The 23,067-nt window shown below is 44.7% G+C and overlaps 1 protein-coding gene across 8 annotated transcripts in view; it reads left to right on the top strand.

Annotated features, from left to right (window-relative positions):
• Window positions 1-2,861: 2,861 nt before the first annotated feature.
• The window catches only part of ARHGEF7 (Rho guanine nucleotide exchange factor 7), a 460,949-nt gene continuing 440,743 nt past the window's right edge, over window positions 2,862-23,067 (top strand). For 2 of the 8 annotated variants that reach the window (XR_004539809.1, XM_033948010.1), the window contains exon 1: window positions 2,864-3,199. Coding sequence is in view for 6 of the 8 variants with exons in the window: in XM_033948010.1 (XP_033803901.1) it covers window positions 3,035-3,199 (165 nt within the window). In the remaining 2 variants the exon portion in view is untranslated. Of the gene's footprint in view, window positions 3,200-23,067 lie in introns of all 8 variants that reach the window. The other 6 variants (XM_033948007.1, XM_033948008.1, XM_033948009.1 and 3 more) reach the window with 5 other exon arrangements.

Here is a 23,067-nt window from a genome sequence, read left to right as displayed (position 1 = left end):
GGAGGGAGTTGGCATCCCTCCTGTCTCTCTGGGTGCGTTGCTGTCACAGGAGCAGTCGTCATCATGGGGGGGGGGGGGTTGTGAATACGCGGTTGTTGTCGGGAGGGGTGCGGTGGCTCATCATCGTGGGGGGGGGGGCTTGGATCACATTTTTTTTCATGGGGCACATATTATGTGTGTGTGTAACACACACACAGCATCTGTACCCATTTAAAAAAGAAAGATATGGTATGTTATATTAATTTCAGGGCTGAACTATGGGTAGGACAGGTAAGCGACTAATTACTTTTTTCAGATCGCTACAAACAATCACTTTTTGTTGTGCATCAAGAAGCCATGTTAGAGCATCAATCGCTCTGCTAGTTTACATGGCATTTCAATATTATTGACTTTGTTTGAATGACCGGATCGGAAATTGAGTGATTATGCACAAAACCACATGGTGAGCGGTTTTGTACATTGGGTCTACAAATACAATCGTCGCTAAACCAGTGAAAACTGGTTTAGTGATGATTGTTAGGTGAGCGCAGTCTTTAGTACATCTGGGCCAAGGTAAGAAAAATGACAAGTAAAATTATGTTTCCTTTTTCTTTCCTATTCCTCTTACTGCCTGTCATAAACCCTTCTTCCACAAGAGGGCACCTGCTCCACAAGCTTCCCTTCTGTTCAAGTTTCACATTTAGGAGGAACAAAATACACTATTACTATAGTTGGAATTCGGCGCAACACAAAATTTGCACAGAATTCCTCAATTGTGATCAGGCTGCAGGCCAAGCCTCTCCTTTTTTCTGCCGCCTGTTAAAAAAATTACACATTGCCGATGAAGCTTTCTAGCACAGAGTCTGAGAAGAACCAGGAATGTGTGGCGCAGTGGTTGGACCTACAGCCTCAGCACCTGGAGTTGTGGGTTCAAACCCCACGCTGCTCCTTGTGACCCTGGGCAAGTCACTCAGACCTCCATAGCCCCAGGTACGTTAGATAGATTGTGGGCCCACCAGGACAGATAGGGAAATTACTTGAGTACCTGATTGTAAAAACGCTTTGATAATCTGCATAAGCGGTATATAGAAACTTAATAAACTTGAACTTACGCAGGCTTATGCTGCCAAGTCGCATGTGGCCAGCAAAATAAGTCAAGGGAGCAGATCGGGAGAGAGGAATCATGCAGCACTGAGGTCCCTTCAATTCCCCATTACAAAAAACCAGGCAGGCTTTTTCTTTTAAGCTGTTCAGTCCCCGCCTGCCCCTCTTGTTCCCTACCCCTACGACCAGCAACAATGTCTCCCACTCTCCATGGGTCTAGCAATTTCTTCTACCTCTCCTCCACCTGGGTCCTATAATGTCCGGTCTTTGTCAGCGATTAATGCAGCCATTTCTTGCCTCCTCCAACAGCAACACCCTGTTGCTGCGCAGGTGGGACTGGTGAAGGGAAGGCTTCAGGGTTTGCTAATGGTGGCCTGCATTAATCGCCAGTGAAGTGAGGTTGGATTTCCAGACTAGATTGGGGGGGAGATGTTAGGAGAGACAAGAGAGTGAAAGATGATAGCTGGGGAGCTAGGGAAGAGAGAGAGATACTAGCTGAGGGGTTGAGGAGGGGAGGGATGCTAGCTTAGGAGGATGGATGAGTGAGATGCTGGTTCTGGGAGGGTAGGGGGGGGAGAGAGAAAGATTTGGACAAGTTCCTGGAGGAAAAGTCCATAATCTGTTATTGAGAAAGACATGGAGGAAGTCACTGCTTGCCCTGGATTGGTAGAATGGAATATTGCTATTCCTTGGGTTTTGGCCAAGTACTGGTGACCTGGATTGGCCACCATGAGAACAGGCTACTGGGCTTGATGGACCACTGGTCTGACCCAGCAAGGCTATTATTATGTTCTGCCTGGGAGAAGAAAGATGCTGGATCAGTAGGTGGAGGATTTTGGGGGTGGGTGGGAGGGAGAGAGAGAGAGAGATGTTGGCTTGGGAAGGGAAAGGAGAGATGGAGAGAAATATTGGATTGTGCTGAAATTCTGGATAATAATTAGCAAAAAATAATGTTTAAATTTTGGAAAAATAAACTTGCAGAATTTTGGGTTTTTTTGTGAAGCATTCTGCCAGGAGTACACTATCATCTCTGAGTATTTTAGACCTATGTGATTGACACATTAAGGCCCTCTTTTACTAAGCTGTGGTAGAGATTTCTACTGCGGCCAAAAGTGCTCCAATGCTCATAGGAATTCTATGAGCGTTGAAGCAGTGCCAGAGCATTTAGCGCTCTGGGCCGCAGTAGAAACCTCTACCGTGCCTTAGTAAAAGGGGAGGTAAATAAAAATGTACCCTTCCTTAGTGTGACCAACATTTGCAAGAATCATAAAGAAATAGAAACAGTATGTATGATTAAAATAAAGGTACGTAAATTTGTTTAGACCAACAGCACATATATAAACATTATTCCTTTATAAATATCAAATATAAACATAAAAGGAATTAAACAGTATCTGTATGTGTGTATATACATATACAGTATATCTTTTTTTCCGTCTTCAGACATGGTGCCTCCAAGCTGCCTGTTGGTGCAGAAATGACTGCATCAACATATGAAACCTTCACCTAAAAGGGGAAGCTTCTAAGAAATAATGTTAAAGAATGAAAGGCTTATATCGGTTATATAGCATGTGAAGTTCTGTTTGGCTGCTGGGAATGCATACATCGGTTTGGGGTTTTTTTTTCCTTTCTTTTTTTTTTCTTCTTACAGTATCAATGATGTCATTTGCCGGCAGATGAGGGCTGGGAAGCACTGCAGGTTGTGTATGTAACAAAAAGGCACTTGACAGCCAGCCAAAAGCGCACGAGAAAGGGAGAAACTAGACCTACTGGATTTCGAAAGGCAAATCGTCATCATCTCCATGTCCATGGGGGAAGGACGGATCAGCCGCAGCAAAAGCTCCCATGTGAAAGCACGGTGAAAGGGGGGGGGGGGGGGGGTACAATTTCAGCAACCGATTACCGGTCCGCCCGGCCCCTTTCTTCGCGGATCGCTTTCCGTACGGCAGCGATGACTTCGGCGGAGCAGACCGTTACGTGGCTGATAACCCTGGGGGTGCTGGAATCGCCCAAAAAGACGATCTCGGACCCGGAGGGATTTTTGCAATCCTCTCTGAAAGATGGGGTGGTCCTCTGCAGATTGTTAGAGCGGCTGCTTCCTGGTTCTATAGACAAAGTAAGTGCATTTGTCTTAAATTCTCGATCTCCCCCTCCCCCCACAAACAATCGCAGGGAACCTTGCTCGAATGTAGCGACTAGATCCATCTCCTCCCGCCCCCTACGGATTTTCCTAGAGGTCACAGCCCCCATGTTCTGTCATGTTAAAAAAAAAAAAAAAAAGAAAGAAGAAGAATCATAATCACACACTACACACCCAAGATATACTGTCACGAATCATTTCCCTGAACGTACCAAAAATGTAGTCTTGCGACTACATTTTTTTTGGATGATATAATTTTAAAAGAAATGGAGAGCATTCCCTTTTTCGGAATGGAGACAGAGAAAGAAATGCTTCCACAAGTGCTGTAGTGCAACAGCCTAGACGGAACACGCGCATGGGTTAAAACCTGGGAGCCATTCTATATCCAGCTAGCACTTAAGGTGAAGCAATCGCACTTAAGACTTACGCACATCTCTTTGTGCAGGAGCACCGGAAAGCCGGCAAACAGCAGCCGCAAAGTGCGGTGCTTTAGGTTGTGAATACAGCTGGAAGGGGCCAGCCCTGTGAAACGATACAGCAAGTAGCAAAGGCGCCATTGTCAGGGTATCAAGGCTGACTAGCGAGTCACTTTTAAAGGGGCAGTATGTCCGAGAGGGTTACCTACGGCTGTCAAATCAGAGGTTTCTCTGTAGCCTGAATTGTTTTGTTGCAACAACCAAATTCATCATTTTTTAAAAACTGTTTCTAGAATGTTATATTTTCCCCTTCTACATAAGCCATGATATAGAAGTTCTTGCGACCTGAAAAGGAAGCCGTGTGTTAAATATTTTATCATTAAAATACTTTTTCTAGGGTTTTGTGTCACTTTCAAGTCAAGTTATAGGTCTCCAAAGGTGACACAACCTATCTTGACAATCTTGCTATCAAGGATTTTTTTAAGAGTTTTTTTTTTCTTTGTCTTAATTTCAGGAAAACATATGGGTCCTTTTACTAAGGCGTGCTAGCCATTTTAGCGCGCGCTAATGCATCCATAGACTATAATGGACACATTAGCGTTTAGCGTGCGCTAAAACGGCTAGAAAGCCTTAGTAAAAGGACCCCAAAGTGTCTTATTAGGCCAGTTGAATACACAGAAATAAAGGCTAACAAAAATAATAAAAAGGAGGTACATTAACTTATTTTGAAGTACCTTAATATATTTTTTTGACCAACTTTTAGGAGTTACAATCTCTTTCTCAGATGCACTGTTTTGACTTTTAGTTTTAGACATTTTCAATTTAGAAGAATTCAGAACAATTGCCATAAGCCACTGGAAATTAAAATAATCAAACACTTAGAAATGATGCAGAAGGATTTAACAACCTTTTGGGTTTTTAAATTCAAGGCTAAAAATAATGCTTTTTTTGTGTCACCTTCTCTTTAGCACTCTAACATTTCAACCCCCCCCTTCAACTTCACACTGCCTTTGCAATGTACTTTATGATTCACTTGCAATTTGTAATATAATCTTTTGCTCTGAAATGCTCATTCTTTTTGGACCCGAGGAACAGTATGTTAGTTCCTAAATGTTCAAGAAATGTGTTTAAAGTCCAGTAAAAAGGTATCACCTTTGCAAGTTTTACTACAAGGCATTACATTATAGGGGCCCTTTTATTAAAGCTTAGCACACGTTAATGAACATTAACGTGTGTTAAGTGTTACAAGGCCAATAAAAGAGAATGTGTGCAGCATTTAGGGCCTGTTTTATAAAGCCGCACCGAAGCCCATAGAGATTTAAAGGGCTTTGGGGCTGTTGCCGCGCGGCTTTGTAAAACAGGCCCTTAGTGTTACGCACTGACACACATTTAATGCATGTTGTTTACAGCCATTCCCATTTTATGCAAGGGGACCTATTTACTACTGTGGGGAATAATTTTATAAAGGGATGTCCAGTTGTAAAGCCTGTTTTACATGTGAAGACCTTTTATAAAAAAACTGTACGGCAATTGTATTGGTAATTCAACTGCATGTATTTTTACATGCATCATATATAAGGCATGCCCAGGGGCATAGTTTGAGTAAAGCAGAGCCAGAGGTGCAATGTACACCCATGTTTTATAAGAGCAGCAAGCTCATGTGTGGAGCAGCTGCAAATGTGGGCATCTTTGCACACTATTGGGGTTGATTCTGGAAGGTTTTATGAAATGAGAAATAGACACCTTTTTAGACTTTGCACTTGGATATGCTGTTTTAAAGTCAGGCTCAAATCATTTAACAGTGTTAGCACAGACTAATACAGTAATGCACTGTAGTAAATCTAACCCTATATAGTATTATATATATATATATATATATATATATTGTTAACCTTTATTTCCAGGAAAATATCAACATAAGCTTTCAAATTAGTGTTCATGATCAGCAGATAGGGACAGATTCTTTGTAATATACTCAACTCTATTGAAATGTATATTATTATTATTATTATTATTATTATTAGGTTCTTATATCCCGCCATACCCAAAGAGTTCTAGGCGGTTTACATTCGTTACATTAGGATCCGGTCTGAACCCGGATTTACAAAAATTTTATCGGAATTGCAGGTAGCGCGGAAGGAGGCACAAGTTTATCATAGTTGGGTTAGAAGATAAAATGGAGGGAGTGGGAAACCAGAAGAGGGGGGGGGGGGGGGGGGGGGGGGGGTGGGGGGGGGGTTGGAGTGTATGCGGGGAGTAAGGACTAAGGGTCTTGTTCGCGGAAGAGGTGTGTTTTGAGAAGTTTTCTGAAGTCTAGGTAGGTCGGGGCCTCTAGCATCATTTGGGCTAGCCAAGGGTTCAGCTTGGCCGCCTGGAAGGCGAAGGTTTTGTCGATGAATCTTTTGAGCTGGCATGATTTTATGGAGGGGAAGGTAAACAACTGGATTCTGCGGGATTTCTTGTTGGTGCAATACATATTGAAATGTGGGGAGAGGTATTTTGGTGAGAGACCAAATACTGTCTTGTAACAGATGCAGGCGAACTTGAAGAGGACTCGGGATTTGAAGGGTAGCCAGTGCAGTTGGTGGTAGAAGGGGGTGGTGTGTTCCCATTTGTTCAGGCCGAAAATGAGGCGGACAGCTGTGTTTTGAATCAGTTTTAGTCTTCTGGTGATTTTCTTTGTGGAGCTTAGGTAAATGATATTGCAATAATCCAGTATGCTGAGGATAGAGGATTGAACTAATAGTCGAAATGCAGTGTCATCGAAGTATTTCTTTATGGTACGGAGTTTCCAGAGTGCTGAAAGGCCTTTCTTGACAATGAGGTCGGTGTGATTTTCTAGGGATAGATGTTTGTCAAGCGTGACTCCTAGTATTTTTAATGTTTGTTCGAGTGGGAAAACCAATCCTTTCACCTGGATTGTGGTGTCTTTGATTTTGTCTTTGGGGGTGGCTAGAAAGAATTTTGTTTTGTCTGGGTTGAGCTTTAGTTTGAAGGAGAGCATCCAGAGTTCTATCTGGCTGAGTATGCTAGTTATGTAGTTGAGAAGATCCTGGGATAGACTGGTTAGAGGGATGACAATTGTGATGTCATCTGCATAGATGAAGAATTTGAGCTTAAGTTTGTGAAGGAGGTTACTGAGGGAGGCGAGGTAGATATTGAACAGGGTGGGGGATAAGGGGGAGCCTTGTGGTACACCGCAGGAGTTCACCCAGCTGTAGGAGAAGTTGTCATTTTTGTGTACCCTGTAGGATCTGTTTCGTAGGAACCCTTGGAACCAGCTGAGTACCCGGTCTGAGATTCCAATGTGGGCCAGGCATTCCAGGAGAATAGTGTGGTCAACTAGGTCAAACGCACTGCTTAGATCGACTGAAGAGTATGTGCAGGTGGTCTAGTAAGGAGGCGATGATGGTCTCTGTGCTGTGGTCCGTGCGGAAGCCCGATTGATTGTCGCTTAGGATATTGAATTTTTCCAGGTATGCGGAGAGTTCTGCTTTTACTGCCCCTTCCGCGATTTTGGTGAATAGTGGTATGTTAGCTATTGGTCTGTAATTGGAAGGTGCGTTGGAAGAGTCCTTTATGCTTTTTATGATTGGGGTTATTAAGATATGTCCTTGTTCTGGAGGGAAGTTTCCTGCGGATAGTAGGGAGTTGACCCATAGTAGCATGTTTGCTTTGAAGTAGATCGGAGCCGTTTTCATCACATTTGGGGGGCAAGTATCTAGTTTGCAGAAGGATTTGGTGTATTTGTTATAATATTTGTTGAAGGTTTTCCAGTCGATTGTGGTAAATTGGTTCCAGTTTAGGTCGGATCTAGACCCTTGGTCTGGTTTAGCTATGTCGATGTCAGGGAGGATGGGAAAGAGCTCCAGTGGATTGGTCTTGGTGGGTAGTGCTGATCTTAGTTTTAGGATCTTGGAGTTGAAGAAATCCGCTAGGGTGTTGGCGGTTAGTGTTGAGTCTTCCTGGTTGTTAGTGAGTGTTTCAATGTTGTAAAGGTTATTGACGAGTTTGAAGAGGTTGCTGCTGTTGGATGTGATGTTTCCAATTAAGTGTGAGTAGAATTCTTTCCGTTTTTCCTTGGTAAGGTTTTTGTAGGTTTTTAGTTTGAGTCTCCAGGCAGTTCTGAGTTCCTGGGTTCCTGACTTTATCCATAGTCTTTCTGACTTTCTGAGGTCCCTCTTTAATAGTAACAGCTCTGTGTCGAACCATCCCTCCTGATTTGTGGTTCTGATGTGGCGGGTTTTTGAAGGGGCTATTTCATTTAAAATGTTAGTGCTGTCAATGATCCAGGCGGACATGAGTTGATCTATTTCTTCGTCTTGTTTTATGTGGGTGTCATAGCGAGACCAGAATTCCTCTGGGTCTATCTTTCCTCTAGTGGTGTGGGTTGTGATGTTTCTTGTTTTGTTGTTTCTTGAATGTTTTTGTTGGCAGCCCAAGGAAAAGTCGCATAGTCTGTGGTCAGACCATAGGGAGTCTGTCCAGTTGGCTTGTTTCCAGTATATTTTTGGGTCGGTCGGCTCGTTGGAGGAGAATGTGACCAGGTCTAGCTGATGGCCCTTTTGGTGAGTTTTGGTTGGGGGGGGTTTGAAGAAGCCTAGTTGGGAGGTGAGTGACCAGAAGTCGGCAACTTCTGGTTGGTCCGCTTGCTCAAGGTGGATGTTGATGTCTCCGCATAGAAGGTTGTAAGGACTTGTTAGATAATTAGTTAATAAGGAGTCAGCGAGGTCCTCTTTGGCTAGGGACCATTTTTGGGGTGGGATGTAGAATAGAGTGATAGTTAGCGAGGAGGCAAGGGATTTAGAGGTGAGTGAGATGGCTAATATTTCTGCGTTGGGAGAGGATTTGGTGTTGAGTGCCGTACAATTAAGCTGATCTCTGAAGATTATTGCTAGGCCTCCTCCTCTTCCCCGAGTTCTGGCTAGGGAGAGGATCTTGTATCCTGCGGGTAGGCAATCTTTGATTATAATATCCTTGTCTGATAGTAGCCAGGTTTCGGTGAGTAGGATGAAGTCGGGGTTGGTATCCGTCAGCCAGTCTCTGATTAGAATGGCTTTGTTCCTCATGGATCGAATGTTTAGGTAAAAGCCTAGTAGGTTCTGGTGGTTTGGGTGGTTGGCTGGGGCATAGTGGGAGTAGGCCAGTTTTTTTAGTGTTCTAGGTTTTTTTGAGCCGGGTTTGGTGGGTTTGCGGGGGGGTGGAGGATTTGGGAGCCGTATTAGGTGAGAATGTGGGGCGTGGGGTGTGAGCGAGGGTACTTTGGGTTTTGAAGGGCGATATAGGGAGAAGTGGACAGGGATGGTGGTTGTGTGTGATGGGTCAGCAGAGCAGATCCTGAGGGTGATGAGATATAGTAGGAGTAGTGCTACGCATTGAGGGGTGTTTGGCCTTGCCATGGTGACACGCTCGTGGGGGGGGAAGAGCGTGGGGTATGGTAGTAGTCGGAGGGGGGCAGAGGGGAGGGGTGTGATGCAAAGTTTGGCAGGTTTCAGCGGCGCAGTGGACGATATAAAGCTGAGCCGGTTACAGCGGTGCAAAAGGCAGTACAGAGTTGTGCAGGTTACAGCGGTGCGTTAGGCAGTACAAAGTTAAGTAGGTTGCAGCAATGCAATAGATCGATGTAAAGTTAAACAGGCTGAACAATTTAAGCGTGTGCGCGCGGTGCAGTAGGCAGTACAGTACAATGTAAACAATGTAAACAGTAGGTAATACAGTAAACAATAAGGCAGTGCAGTACAGTGTTAACTTTTCTGAGTTCTAACGGATGAGGCGGTGCTATGTAAATAACACTATGTATTGCTGTGATCCAGTTGGGGGGGTCGGACTGACTGGCGTCGCTCGCAGTCGCTTGCAAAGGCGCGTGCTAAGGCGCACGCGCCTTAGACGTGCGCCTTCGACGGCACGCCGAACGGCTGCACGCCGTTGGTGCGGCGGCTTTATTCTTCAGGTTCGGGAGAGGGGCGGAGCTGGGCTCGCACGCTCCTCTCCTGCAGGCTCTCGCTGCCTCGGCTCCCCGCTGGCAACAGTGCGGGGGCCAAGTGAAGAAGGCCGCTCTCCGGGGGGTGCGGCGGCTTTATTCTTCAGGTTCGGGAGAGGGGCGGAGCTGGGCTCGCACGCTCCTCTCCTGCAGGCTCTCGCTGCCTCGGCTCCCCGCTGGCAACAGTGCGTTAAGGCCCCATGAACACTATCCATTGCTCCTGTAGTTTGTTTAATAAGAAGATATATTGTGGCAGGGGTATTTTCCCCCCTATCAGCTGAGCCGGCAGGACTCTCTGAAGCGCAGCTTTGGGGACTCCTGCTGGCTCAGCTGATTGGGGATTCTCTTGTCGCAATCTGCTCAGCCAGCAACGTCTACTTTTAGGATGGCAAAAGGTCTCTAACCGGCACTGGGCGTTGGTTAGAGAATCAGGTGGTTAGGCATCTTTTTGTTAGGGCAGATGCGATTCTGCCTAGGATGTCAGTATGTGATTCTCAGCTGCTTCTTAGGCGGCTGCTGAGACCAATGTCCTATACAGAATCATGCCCTTAGAGTGTAATTTCATGAAAGACTGCTTAATCTGTGCAACAAGTATGGGCTTACTTTTTCATTTAGTTCGCACAAATTTCCCAGTGCATTTTACAGTATGTATGTTTCAAAAATTTATGTATAAATGTTGACCAACTCCCTCCCAGAATGTCTCAATGCAGATTGGATAAACCTATGCATACACAAGTTGTGTGTACAAAAGTTTAGGTGTATATACTCTGTGGGTCCAATATTCAGAAAACGCTGAGCTCCTAAGTTAGCCTCCTAAATTTGTGCCCTATTTTCAGCCAAATGCAGAAGCATATCTTCCCAGCTGAAAATTCTTAATGTAGGAGCTTAGGGGTTGATATTCAGCTGGTTGTGTTCAGCGTGTTGCTAGCTGCTGCCAGCGTTATACCCAGAAGTTCAATGTGGGTCCATATCTGGGCTTTAGCATTGAATTTGTGGGTTTGCAGATCCAACTAAATCATAGCTGGTTAAGTGCAATATTTAGCACTTAACAAAAGATTAGGTTCTTACCTTCGCTAATTTTCTTTCTTGTAAATCCACACTTTATTCTGGGACCAGTGGGTTATTTCCGTCCATCTGCCAGGATCTGTGGGAAGCCTCAAAGCTTACATGTTCTTATGTTACATGAAAAGTGGAAATACTTTTGGAAGAAAGGAAGGAACAGTATGCAGCATCACCACGGAATCCATAATACATAGAAAAGGATCCCTGCAGGAGAGGGTCCAAAGCTCTGAAACTCTATGGTCAGAGGTAATTGCCATCAGGAAATCCGTGTTGACTGCAAGATCCATCAGAGACACTGGCTCCATAGGCTTATATGGCGGATGAGCAAGAGAGTGGAGACCCAGATTAAGGTTCAATGTGGGACAGGAAAGGCGCAAGGGAGACCTAAGCCGCAGAGCGCCCTATAGAAAATGAGCTATATCTAGATGAGCTGCCAAAGAGCTCTTCAAAGATGGAGGAGGACCCACACCCGAAAATAAATGGCAATTTACACCTGGAGCGAAGCTACTGCTAGGCCCTTCTGCAGGCTATCCTGGAAAAACTGGAAGGACACGAGAAGTGGAGGGGATAAACTGTTCCACCTGACTCAGGGCGCACCAGACCGGGTAACCAAGCCTTCACATAGGCCATCACTGTGAACTTCCTTTTGTTGTGAAGCACCATGGTATTTACAGACGAGGGATAGCCCTGGCTAGTGAAGGCTCAAGAACCATGCCACGAGACCAAAGCCGTCCGGATCCTGCATCGTAATCTGTCCCTATGTGAGAAGGCGGGAATGACAAAGTAGCTGGAGCCTCCAATCCTGCTGGAACCGAAACAAGTCAGCATACTATGGCCGCCTCAGCCAAGCGGGAGCCACCAGAACCACCAGATCCTCATGGGTCGCTATCCACCCCAACAGATGCCATATGAAGGGCCACAGTGGAAAGATATAGTGGATGTCTTCCCGTGGCTTAGGCTGAACCAGAATGTCCAGGGCTTCACAGCCTGCCTTGCGACGACAACTGAAGAACTGATTGGCTTTCTTGTTGACCACAGTCGCCACGAGGATGAACACGGGATACCCCCTCTGAGCGACTGTGCAATCAAATGCCCTTTGAGAGAGTGACCATTCTCCAGGGTACAGCATCCACTCCTGCCATATGTGCCGCAGGCAGTGCCACAAGGCAGCTCTCCGCCCACCAGAAGAGCAGCTGAGTCCCCTTGCTCAGAGAGACTCCTGTTGATGGACTCCTGTTGATGGACATAAGCCACCGCCATGTCACCATCTAGTATATACTAACAGCTCGATGATGGAGACGATCCTCGAAGTGGAGAAGAGTCAGCTGAAATGCCTGAAGTTTCAGGTGCTTGATTGACCACTTGCGCATTGAGGGTGCCTACCGGCTCTGAACAGAGACAGTTATGCACACTGCTCCCTAGCCTTTAAGACTCGCAACCATAGACTGAATCACCCAATCTGAGATCCTGAGGGGAAGGCCCCTGGAAAGTGAGAGAGGTTGCAACTCCTATGTAAGACTGTTTCATGCCACAGACGTCCAGGGTAGGGGGTGCATGGAATGGGTCCCACTATATATTCCAGTGCAAAAGAAGATCATCCTGTAGCAGACGCAGATGGCTCTGGCCCAAGGGACCACATCGATCGTTGTCACCATGGTCCTCAGAACCTGGATGGACTGCCGTTGTGATCTGAGTGATTAGAAGATCCCTGAGAACCAGTCTCAACGTCTCCTGACGGAACACCTGTAGAAACTCTATGTTTTGGCCCATGTGAACCCGAACTCCTAGGCACGCCAAATCCTGGGCTGGTTAGATGTGACACATCCTGAAGTTGGTCACCCAGCCCAGGCACTGAAATAACTATACCACCTAATGGATGGCTCTGATGCCCCTTGAACAGTGCGGGAGCTCTGGTCAACCAGTTGTCCAGGAATGGGAGAACCAGGGCACTCAGGGTGCAAAAATGGTCCGCTACCACCAAAATCACTGTGATGAAGGACCTAGGTGCCATTGCCAATCCAAACGGCATCACCACAAACTGGAAATGTCGCCCTAAGGTGTGAAACCGCAGAACTTTCCAGTGGGAATATGAAGATATGCCTCTGTCAAATCCAGGGAGGCTAAGAACTCCCCTAGTGCCACTGAAGCAAGCACTAAGCGTACAATCTCCATGCAGAAGCGAGGCATTTTCATTGCCTGCCTTGAGGACCAGAATTGGTCTCCAATCGCCAGATCCTTCACATGGAACAATTAAGTATGTTAAATATCTCCCAGAGTCTCACTCTGAAATGGATTCTATGGCCCAAATATCCAGGAGTCTGTGGACTGTGACCTGCACCTGAATCACCCTCTCGGGGCGACCAGAAGGGGAATCCAGAAAACACTCGTTCAGAGGAAAGAGAAACTCCATTATATACTCATTCCTGATAACCTCCAGGACCCAGTGGTCAGATGTCAAGCAATGGGAGCTCTAGCTTTCCTTCTTTTTGGCATCCCAGGCATGAGACCCATGAGGAAATTATCCCAACGTCATGAAAGCTGCTCCAGTCACCTTCAAAGCCAAGCTACACGATTGGGTTTCCTTTCTACTATTGTCTGGTACATTTCCCGAGGAGTTAGGTCAGATACTAATCACACCGATTCTAAAAAAAACCAAGGAATCTATCAAGTTGACATCGAATTACAGACCCATTGCAAACATCCCCTTTTTTGTAAAGCTGATGGAAGGCTTGGTAAACCAGGACTTAGTAACGCACCTAGATAAATTCAGCATACTTCATGACAACCAATCGGGTTTTCATTCCGGGTTCAGCACGGAAACAGTTATTGCTTCATTACTGGACTCCCTCCTGAATCTATTCAGCCAAGGTTCCAGTGCACTAATCCTTCAGCTGGACCTAAGTAGTGCCTTCGATTTAGTCGATCATGCCATCCTAATTGACTGCTTAGAGACAATTGGACTCTCAGGTAATGTATTAAAATGGTTCCAAGGATTCTTGACTAAATGATCGTACCGAGTCTATAGCGATGACAATCAATCCTCCAACTGGGTAAACCCATGCGGAGTCCCACAGGGTTCCCCCCTATCTCCCACTCTATTCAACATTTACCTTTCCCCACTGGCGAATCTATTACAAAAATTAAAAATCAAGTTCTACATCTATGCCGATGACATCACCATAATCCTTCCCCTAACAAGCCTGACTCCTGAGATGAAGAAACATCTAGAACTAACTTTAAAGCAAATCGAAACATGGATGACTGAGTTCAAACTGAAACTCAACTCCGAAAAAACCAAATTCTTCCTGGCAAGCCCGAACGACAAAATCAAAGCACTTCAATTTCCCTGAACGGACAGAACTTCCCTTTTGTCGACACCATAAAAATCCTGGGAGTGATGCTGGACCGTCACCTCACTCTAGATTCTTACACAGAGCTACTGATCAAAAAAGGATTCGCAACACTATGGAAATTAAGAACCATCAGAAAGTTCTTTGACGCAGCTTCATTCCGACTACTGGTGCAAGCCTCAATCTTAAGCCTGCTTGATCACTATAATATCATTTATCTGGGGTCTCTCAAGAAAACCATCCAAAGACTCCGAATCATAGAAAATTCAGCAGTGCGACTGATCTTTAATATAAAATATGGGACTCCTACTACCAAAAACTCTACTGGCTGCCCCTAGAAGCAAGAGTGCTATTCAAATTTGCCTGCCTGTGTTTCAAATCCACTCTGGGTTTAGCCCCCCTATACCTGGTTGCCCATTTCAAATTGGACTATTCCACCAGGCCAAAACACAGAATACAAATATTTAGCTACCCAATAATAAAAAACTGCCGATACAAAAGATTCTTTGACAGAACTCTTGCGTTCCAAGCAAATCAACAGAACGACTGGCTAGGCAATCTCATCAAGCACTCTTCATCTTACCTTAACTTCAGAAAACTAGTCAAAACCAACCTGTTTAACCGATTTGTAACCAAGAACTCTTAAAGCCTTTCCCCTGTATTCTACTTACCTGTACTTGACGCCCCTACAATGTGACTTTCACCCTGTTTTTCTTCCTCCCCACAAATATGCATGTATTCAAAGACATCATTGTTATTCTAAGAATTCATTGTATCCAAGGACTTCATTATTATGTCTTCGCTGACTGTCCAGCTCTTCTTATTGTAAACCTCCTCGAACTACTTTGGCTTTGGCGGTATATAAAAAATAAAATTATTATTATTACTATTATGTCAACAGCACTACCAGATATACACAGTGCTGTAGAGTCACAAAGGAGAAAGTACCTTCTTGAAAGAGCTTACAATGTAAACAGTCAAGACAGACAAACAGGATGCCAGGGTGGGGGATACAGTCAGGGGGGATGGTTAATCTGCTGGCTAGCGTGGTAAGCAGTGGGCAGTGGGGAGTAGAGTTATGAATTGAAGGCTATATCAAAAAAGTGTGTTTTCAGTCTACTTTTAAACAAGGTGAGGAAAGGGGTGTGATGGACGAACTCAGGTAGTTTATTCCAGGCATATGGGGCAGCTAGATGAAAGGAACGAAATCTGAAATTGGCAGTGGAAGAGAAGGGTACAGATAAAAGCAACTTATCTGAGGAACAGAGTTCTCTTGTTAATCAGTTTCCTATTTTATTAGAGGTCATCATTGCATTTCTTTCATAGTTACATATCCAATAAATTAAAACCAGAATCAATTCATAGTGAGATAGGCTCATATGTGAGCCATGTTTTAAAGCAGCATTGTTGCCTTGTTAGTCCACTTGAGTGCATGGAAATTGAGGTTAATGAACAAATAAGATAAGGTAATAACCTTTTTATTGGACTGAAAATAAATTTCTCAACTACTTTTTGGGAGCTGATGCCTTTTCCCAGGTCAGAGGTTGCAAACTCTTTATGTTATTATGAAAGGCGGTATATAAAGAACTTAATAACATAAACAAGAAACATAAATGAATCAGAAAGTGCACTGGAGGCCAGTTGTTGGAGTTCCTCCAGGAATGAGAACTGATCTCCTCAGACCGATGGGTGCTGGACATCATACAGCAGGGATACAAGATAGACTTCTTTTGTCTCCTCCCCTGGAGTTATTTCTGGATTCTCTGGCAGGAAAGCTGGAGAAGGCATTAAAATTAGAGGTGATGCTGCAGCGTGTCTTGGACATTCAAGCCATAGAGCCAGTTCCCAAAAGCGAATTGGGCTTCGGCAGATACTCCTTATACCAAAGAAAGGCTCAGAGAACTGGAGATCTATCCTGGATCTCAAGTTGGTCAATGCTTTTCTGCGGATTCTGCACTTTCAAATGGAGATGGTGCAGTCAGTTATCACAGCAGTGGCTCCGGGGGAATTTCTTACATCTCTGGATCTGACAGAGGCTTATTTTCATATCCCTATATTCCCAGGGCACTGAAACTATCTGAGATTTCATGTTCTCCAGCAGCATTTCCAGTTTACAGTCCTTCCCTTTGGACTAGCGATGGCTCCCTGCATCTTCACCAAAGTGATGGTGGTGGTGGCAGCTCATCTCCACATGATGGGAGTCCAAGTTCATCCCTATCTGGATGACTGGCTGATCAGAGCTCCATCCTAACTGGAGTGCAAGCAAGCAGTGGAGATAATGATCTTGCTTCTATAGTGCCTGGATTGGATTGCCAATTTCATGAAGAGCCAGCTTATGCCTTCTCAGATGCTGGAATATCTGGGAGTCCAGTTCAACATGATCCTGGGACGTATTTTTCTTCCTGAGCCATGCAAACAGGAGCTCCAGAATCAGATCATAGATACATAGAAATGTGATGGTAGATAAAGGCCAAATGGCCCATCTAGTCTGCCCATCCACAGTAACCATGATCTCTTTCTCTCTCTGAGAGATGCCACGTGCCTATCCCAGGTCCTCTTGAATTCAGACACAGTCTCTGTTTCCACCACCTCTTCCGGGAGACTGTTCCATGCATCCACCACCCTTTCTGTAAAAACATATTTCCTCAGATTACTCCGGAACCTATCACCTCTTAACTTCATCCTATGCCTTCTCATTGCAGAGTTTCCTTTCAAATGAAAGAGACTCGACTCATGCACATTTATATTATGTAGGTATTTAAACAACTTTTATCATATCTCCCCTCTCCTGCCTTTCCTCCAAAGTATACAGATTGAGATCTTTAAGTCTGTCCCCCATACGCCTTATCACAAAGACCACACACCATTTTAGTAGCCTTCCTCTGGACCGACTCCATCCTTTTCATATCTTTTTGAAGGTGCGGCCTCCAGAATTGTACACAATATTCTAAATGAGATCTTAGCACTACCAAACCCCACTACTTGGCATTGCCTTCAAGTACTGGGTCAATGGCAGCCACCCTGGAGGTTGTGCTTTGGGCCAGAGCACACATGTGGCCTCTGTAAGAGTCCCTCCAATATCAGTGGTCCCATCATTGTCATCCCCTTCAGATGTCACTCCCCTGGACAGAGACAGCACGCAGCAGAGACTGGTGGATTCAGGGAGAAGCTCTAGCATGAGGCATGCCTCTTTGGGTTACTGAGTGGATTACTTTCATGACTGATGACAGTCTTTCCAGCTGGGGTGCTCATTATGGGGAACTCTCCATGTAGGGCTGGTGGAAGCCTCATCAAAAGGATTGGTCAATCAATCGTCTGGAGCTTCGAGTCATATGCTTGGCGTTATGAACTCTTCAACACCCTAGACGGAAAAGCTGTAAGGGTGTTTTCTGACAATGCTACAGTGGTGGCATATGTGAATCGACAGGGAGGTAAGTACCTTAAATCAGAAGGCTCAGATGTTGTTTTGGTGGGTGGAGATATACCTTCAAGCTATCTCAACGGCACATGTTGCCGGAGTGGAAAATGTGCAAGCCGACTTTCTCAGTCGCCAAGTCCTGGACTCAGGAGAGTGGTCTCTTGCAGACAGCATTTCATCTCATTGTGCGGCGTTGGGGCAGGCCAACAACAAACTCGATGGCTTCAGCCAAGAACTCGAAAGCCAATCGCTTCTTCAGTTGAACAACAGAGCCAGGAAGCTTAGAGCTAGATGCATTGGTTCTACCATGGCTGACTGAGGAACTCCTTTATATCTTTCCACCTTGGTCCTTGGTGGGTTGAGTCATCTGCAGGATAGCGATTCATCTGGGCCTGGTGATTCTTGTAGCTTTGGACTGGCCTCACCATCTGTGATATGTGTCTGTCTTCAGCTGGATAGGAAGCTCAAGCTCCCTCTTCATTGTAACCTGCTCATTCAGGGGCTGGCTCCCATGGAGAATCCCCCCAGTGCTTTGGTCTTATGGTTTGGCACTTGAGTGCAGTGCCTTGATTCAGAGAGGATACTTCGACATACACTAGTTGTTGACAGTCTTTTAAGGTTCAAGAAACCTGCTAAAATGATGACTTACGCCAAGGCTTGGAAAGCTTTCTAGCAATGGTATGCCAGAGACCAGGTGGAGTCAGAGACCCTGTGGTCCTTGCTTTCCTTCAGGCCTATCTGGAAAAGGCCTTGCAGTGGCTTCTCTCAAGGTACATGTGGCAGATCTTTCCTGTTTTAGAGCGCTCAGTGGTACCATTTCGCTTACATCTCATCCAGATGTGACCAGATTTTTTAGAGAGGCGCTTCGCTTGCGATCACCACTATGATGGCCTTTCCCTATGTGGAATCTTAATGTTGTGCTGAGAGGGCTTGCTAAAGACCCTTTTGAGCCCCTCAAGAATGCGTCCCTTCCAGACCTTAAGGTCAAGACAGTTTTCCTCGTAGTGATTGTTTCAGCAAAGCATATTTCGGACCTACAGGCTCTCTCTTGCAGAGAGCCCTTTTTCCAGTTCATGGAGGCAGGGGTTTTCCTCCTCACAGTTTTCTCCTTTCTTCCAAAGGTGGTTTCAGATTTTCATGTCAACCAGGAAGTTCATTTGCTTGTTTTTCGTTCCACAGGGTCAGAGCAGAAGGATCAGATTCTGTGAAAACTGGACATGTGAAAAGTGTTACTCCACTACTTAGAGAGGACCAACGATTTTCATCTTTCGACCATTTGTCCTAACTATCCAGTCCAGATGAGGTAAGCCAGTGTCCAATGCCTCTATTTCCTGACTTACATTTCCTGTGGCAAGAAGCCGCTGGTTTCTCTCAAAGCTCACTTGACAAGAGGTGTCGCTGCTTTGCGGTCAAATCTCAAATAATTCATCCAGCAGATATTTGTAGAATGGTCACTTGGTCATCTCTTCATACCTTTATATGGTTTTACAGAGTGGACATGGTGGTCTAGTCTGCACTGCTTTTGGGACCTTGGTATTGCAGGGAGGCTCTTTTGTACCACCCTAGATGTTGCCATTGCTTTGGTATGTCACCTGTCATATTGACTCCAGAAGGGACAAAACAAAACGGAAGATTAGGTTCTTAACCTTGGGAAATCTTCTTTCTGTTATTCCCTGATGGAGTTAATATGGCCTGCCCTCTGTCTACTCTGTTTCTTGGTATCACCTGCTTTTTTCTACCTTGGAGTTTTTTTTAATGATGTTTCTATAAATACAATTTAATATATAAAGAATGGAATAAATTGAGTGAATAACTTCTTTAGAGAACATATTAGTTTTCTCAGTCATAATTCCATTGAACAGCAATATTTTACATTTCATTCTTCATATGTGATTTTCTTTACGTTTTAAATGCAAGGCTGGCTTATCATATAGAGGGTCCTGGGTTAAAATTCCAGCTCAGCTATTCTGATGCCCATGTCAGCCACCGTTGGGAGAAAGAAACACATGGTTTTAGCCCAATGCCCATAATTGCAGGGTTCTGGAAAAGAGCTGTGCCAAAGATTGTCAATGCATAGTAAGTAGGGAGAGGATATATAAGAAGGGAAAACTCCCTGAGTAGTTGCAAATGAAGGTTCTAACTGAACTGGAAGTCCATAAGAACAGAATACTGCTAGATTAGAACACATACCAACTAAGCAGATAGATGATATACATGATAAAAATACAAGTAACCGCTGTTCTTCCTCCAAACTTCCTTCTGCTGTAGACCTTCCTTTGCAAGAGAGCTGGCTTGAAGCCCAGATGTAATCTTTGCAGCAGCTCGATCTGAAGCAGTGTGGGCTAAAACCAGAACCAGTGCGCATTCTGATCCCAGGCCCCACCTCTTCTATGAAAGTTAAGCAGGTTGGGAATGAACATATGTGGACTCTTCTTCAGCCTGTGCACCTTCAGAATGCTGCAGTTGTAGCTACAATTTGGGCATCAATATTGGCTCCTCTTGAAAAATAAAAAGGTCATAGGAACAGGGAAGGGAGTTTCTGCTGATCTGGAGAAAACTGGCATTTGAGTTAGCCTCCCTTACAGAATGCCAACTGTTTGGCAAACCTTATTGATGATATTACCACATAATAAAATGACCAGAGTTGGTGCTACCACCACGCAACTGTGTTTTTTGCACATGGTCCCACTATTTTGCTCTACTTTTAAGCCTCAGCCCCCCAGCTTATGGAAAGGAGGCCCTGCAACGAATCTCTGCATGTAGTTTCCATTCCTTCACATTCTCCAGCGAAACCCTGGATAATAACTATCTTAATGTTAACTGGATTTTAAAAATATTATATAAAATCTTGACAAAATTGAAAATAATTGTAATGTTTAATGCTTAGATGTTACTTGTTTTAACAAATTACACACCTGTAGTACATGGCAGCTCTTCAAGAAGGTGCCATCCTCTCTGGTTGCATACTAAAAAGTGGTATAGGTCTTGGGCAGTAGATATTGTGTCACCATGAGGATATTATCTACAGGACAGCCTGGAGGGTAGAAAAATATTATTTAAATGCAAAAATTAATTTCTTGTAAATAATTTATTCTGGGCAAAGATCTTCACTATTTTTGAAGTGGAGACCATGGGAGATTTTTTTTTTTTTTTTTTTTTGGGGGGGTCTTCTGCAATGATGTATCCTGGGAGATTTTTTTTTTTTTTTGGGGGGGGTCTTCTGCAATGATGTATCCAGTCCAGCTACTTAGGCACACTCAGAGCAATATGTGGAAACCCTCCCCATAAAGTTTGATTCTCCAGACTTGCTTTCAGTCTATCTTCTAGCCCCCAACCCAATTTTTCTCCAACACTGTCTTACAATACAAATTCTCTCACAACCCTATCCCAATCAGTCTCGATTCCCACCAGTTTCTCTTCAGAGTCAGCTGCCATCATCCTATCCCTCCAAGCTGTATCTCCCCCTAGTTTATTACTGCCCTCTAACCTTTCACAGTTTTGCTGCAGGCACTGCCTTTGGGACAGCTGTTCAGTTTTCTTCCAGTATACAGTAATGTGGTTCTCAGGCAGTTTGATCTGCTTGATAATAATAATAATAATTTATTTCTTATATACTGCTATACCGTGAAGTTCGAAGCGGTTTACAATAAAGATACATTTGACAGTACATGGGATAGAAATGGTTTACAATAAAGATACGTTTAGTCAGTACATGGGATGCAAGTGGTTTACATTAAAGATTCATTTTGTCAGTACATGGGATACAAGTAGGTTACAGTAAAGATATATTTTGTCAGTACAGTGGTGCCTCGCATAAAGAACGCCTTGCACAGCGAACGCTGCACACAACGAACTTCATGTCATGATTCATACAACGAACTTCGTTTCACACAACGAAGTCGCCCGAGCTTCCACGATCGCTGCCGATGTATTGCATCCTTCCGCGCAGGCACTGCAGGCAGTCGTTAGTCACTGCGCTTAACGCGTTTCACATAACGAACTTTTCGCATAACAAACTTGCTCCTGGAACGAATTAAGTTCGTTATGTGAGGCACCACTGTACATGGGATGCAAGTGGGTTACAATACAAGTGGTTTACTATCAAGGTGCATTTTGTCTTAACTTTTTCACTGTTTGCACAATATTGCAAGAATAGTGTGAGTCTGTATGCTGTATAACTCAAACTGAGAGCTGCCCAGTCCTGAAAGAAAACTGAACAGTTGTTCTGGCGACAATGCCAGCAGAGTGTCTCAACAAGGTTTGGGGGGTGGAGGGGAGTGGGGGTGGTGGAGTATGTATTACTAAGGGGAAGATTCTCAAAACTTTAATGTGGTTGCTAAACTGGTTTCAGCCAGTTTAGTGTTCATGTATTTTAGCGGCAGATTATCAAAACAGTTTACCTTGGTCTTTTCCGAGCTTCCTAGCAGTCTTGGACTCTGCCATGCAAATGTATTATGACCAGGTCATTAATATTTAAACGAGCACTCCAGGTGATTCTCTATTATGGATGGGTGATTCCCTAAGCTCGCTGTCCTACATTTGCAAGCAAAATTTTATGGCAGGTCTGAGCTGTCCTATCCTTACTTTCTGGTCAATGCCAGAGCGCTGATTGGTTCAGGCACTGATAGGACAGTAAGGCTTGACAGCTCAGACCTGTCAGAAAATTTTGTTACTACCAAGCAACCCCTTCCCCTGACACCTCCCCTCCAGCAGTGGGAGGATGCCTGCTACCGCCATTATGCCCTGATGACACCTCACCCCCTCTTACCTTGTTTATGAAGGCTAGCCGGGAGTAGGCATCCCTCCTGCTGCCGGGGGGGTTTGTTTAATCGCTGCGGCAGCGGTGAGCATTCCTCCCATTGTCAGGGGTGTTGCTTAATGGCAGCGTCAGGAGTGGGCATCCCTCCCGCTGCCAGTGGGGTATGGGGGGGTTGCTTAATGGCAGCAGCGGGAGGGAGGGAGCATCCCTTCAACTGCCAGGGAGTGTCAGGGGTGTTTGCTTAATGGCAGCAGCAGGAGGGAGACATCCCTCCTGCCGATCGATTTGGGTCCTTTATTTTTTATATTTGTAGATTTGTACTGCATGTGCCAATCGTTATCAACAGCGATCGGCACATGCAAATTTAGTGACCCTCCACAAACCTCATTTGCATGCGCATTTTTTTATAGAATGACTCACCTTTTTAAAATTACAGTAGCGGCTGTGACAGCGGCCTTTCGGATTTTACCGCCAATATTTGGTAATCTTCCCCTGAGAAACTAAGAAATCGCACAGGATCAGTGGGAAATGCCATTGCCCCCTCCCCGTGCCTTGTAATGAAGGGCACTGCTCTAAGGTGAAATATCACTAAAGAACAAAAATATTAATACAGGAATTTAATAGAGAAAGGGTGCTCTGTTGTACTTCTTGTCTCTCCATCACAAAATATTAATTTGTTTTAGCAATAGCATTTATTGTTTATGTTTGACTCCAGGGTATAGCACACTTGGCATGGCTACAGCAGAGTGATTATAGTCATATGTACCCCCAGCTCTCCAGCATTTAGCAAACTCTACTACTAGTACTTATGGCCGAGGGTTCAGCACCCGCACCGATTTTGGAAAGCTGGTCCCTGTAA

The sequence above is a fragment of the Geotrypetes seraphini genome, chromosome 6, assembly GCF_902459505.1.
Source record: "Geotrypetes seraphini chromosome 6, aGeoSer1.1, whole genome shotgun sequence".
Lineage (NCBI taxonomy): Eukaryota > Metazoa > Chordata > Amphibia > Gymnophiona > Dermophiidae > Geotrypetes > Geotrypetes seraphini.
Note: the sequence above shows the minus strand (reverse complement) of the source record. Positions and strands in the feature narration are given on the sequence as shown.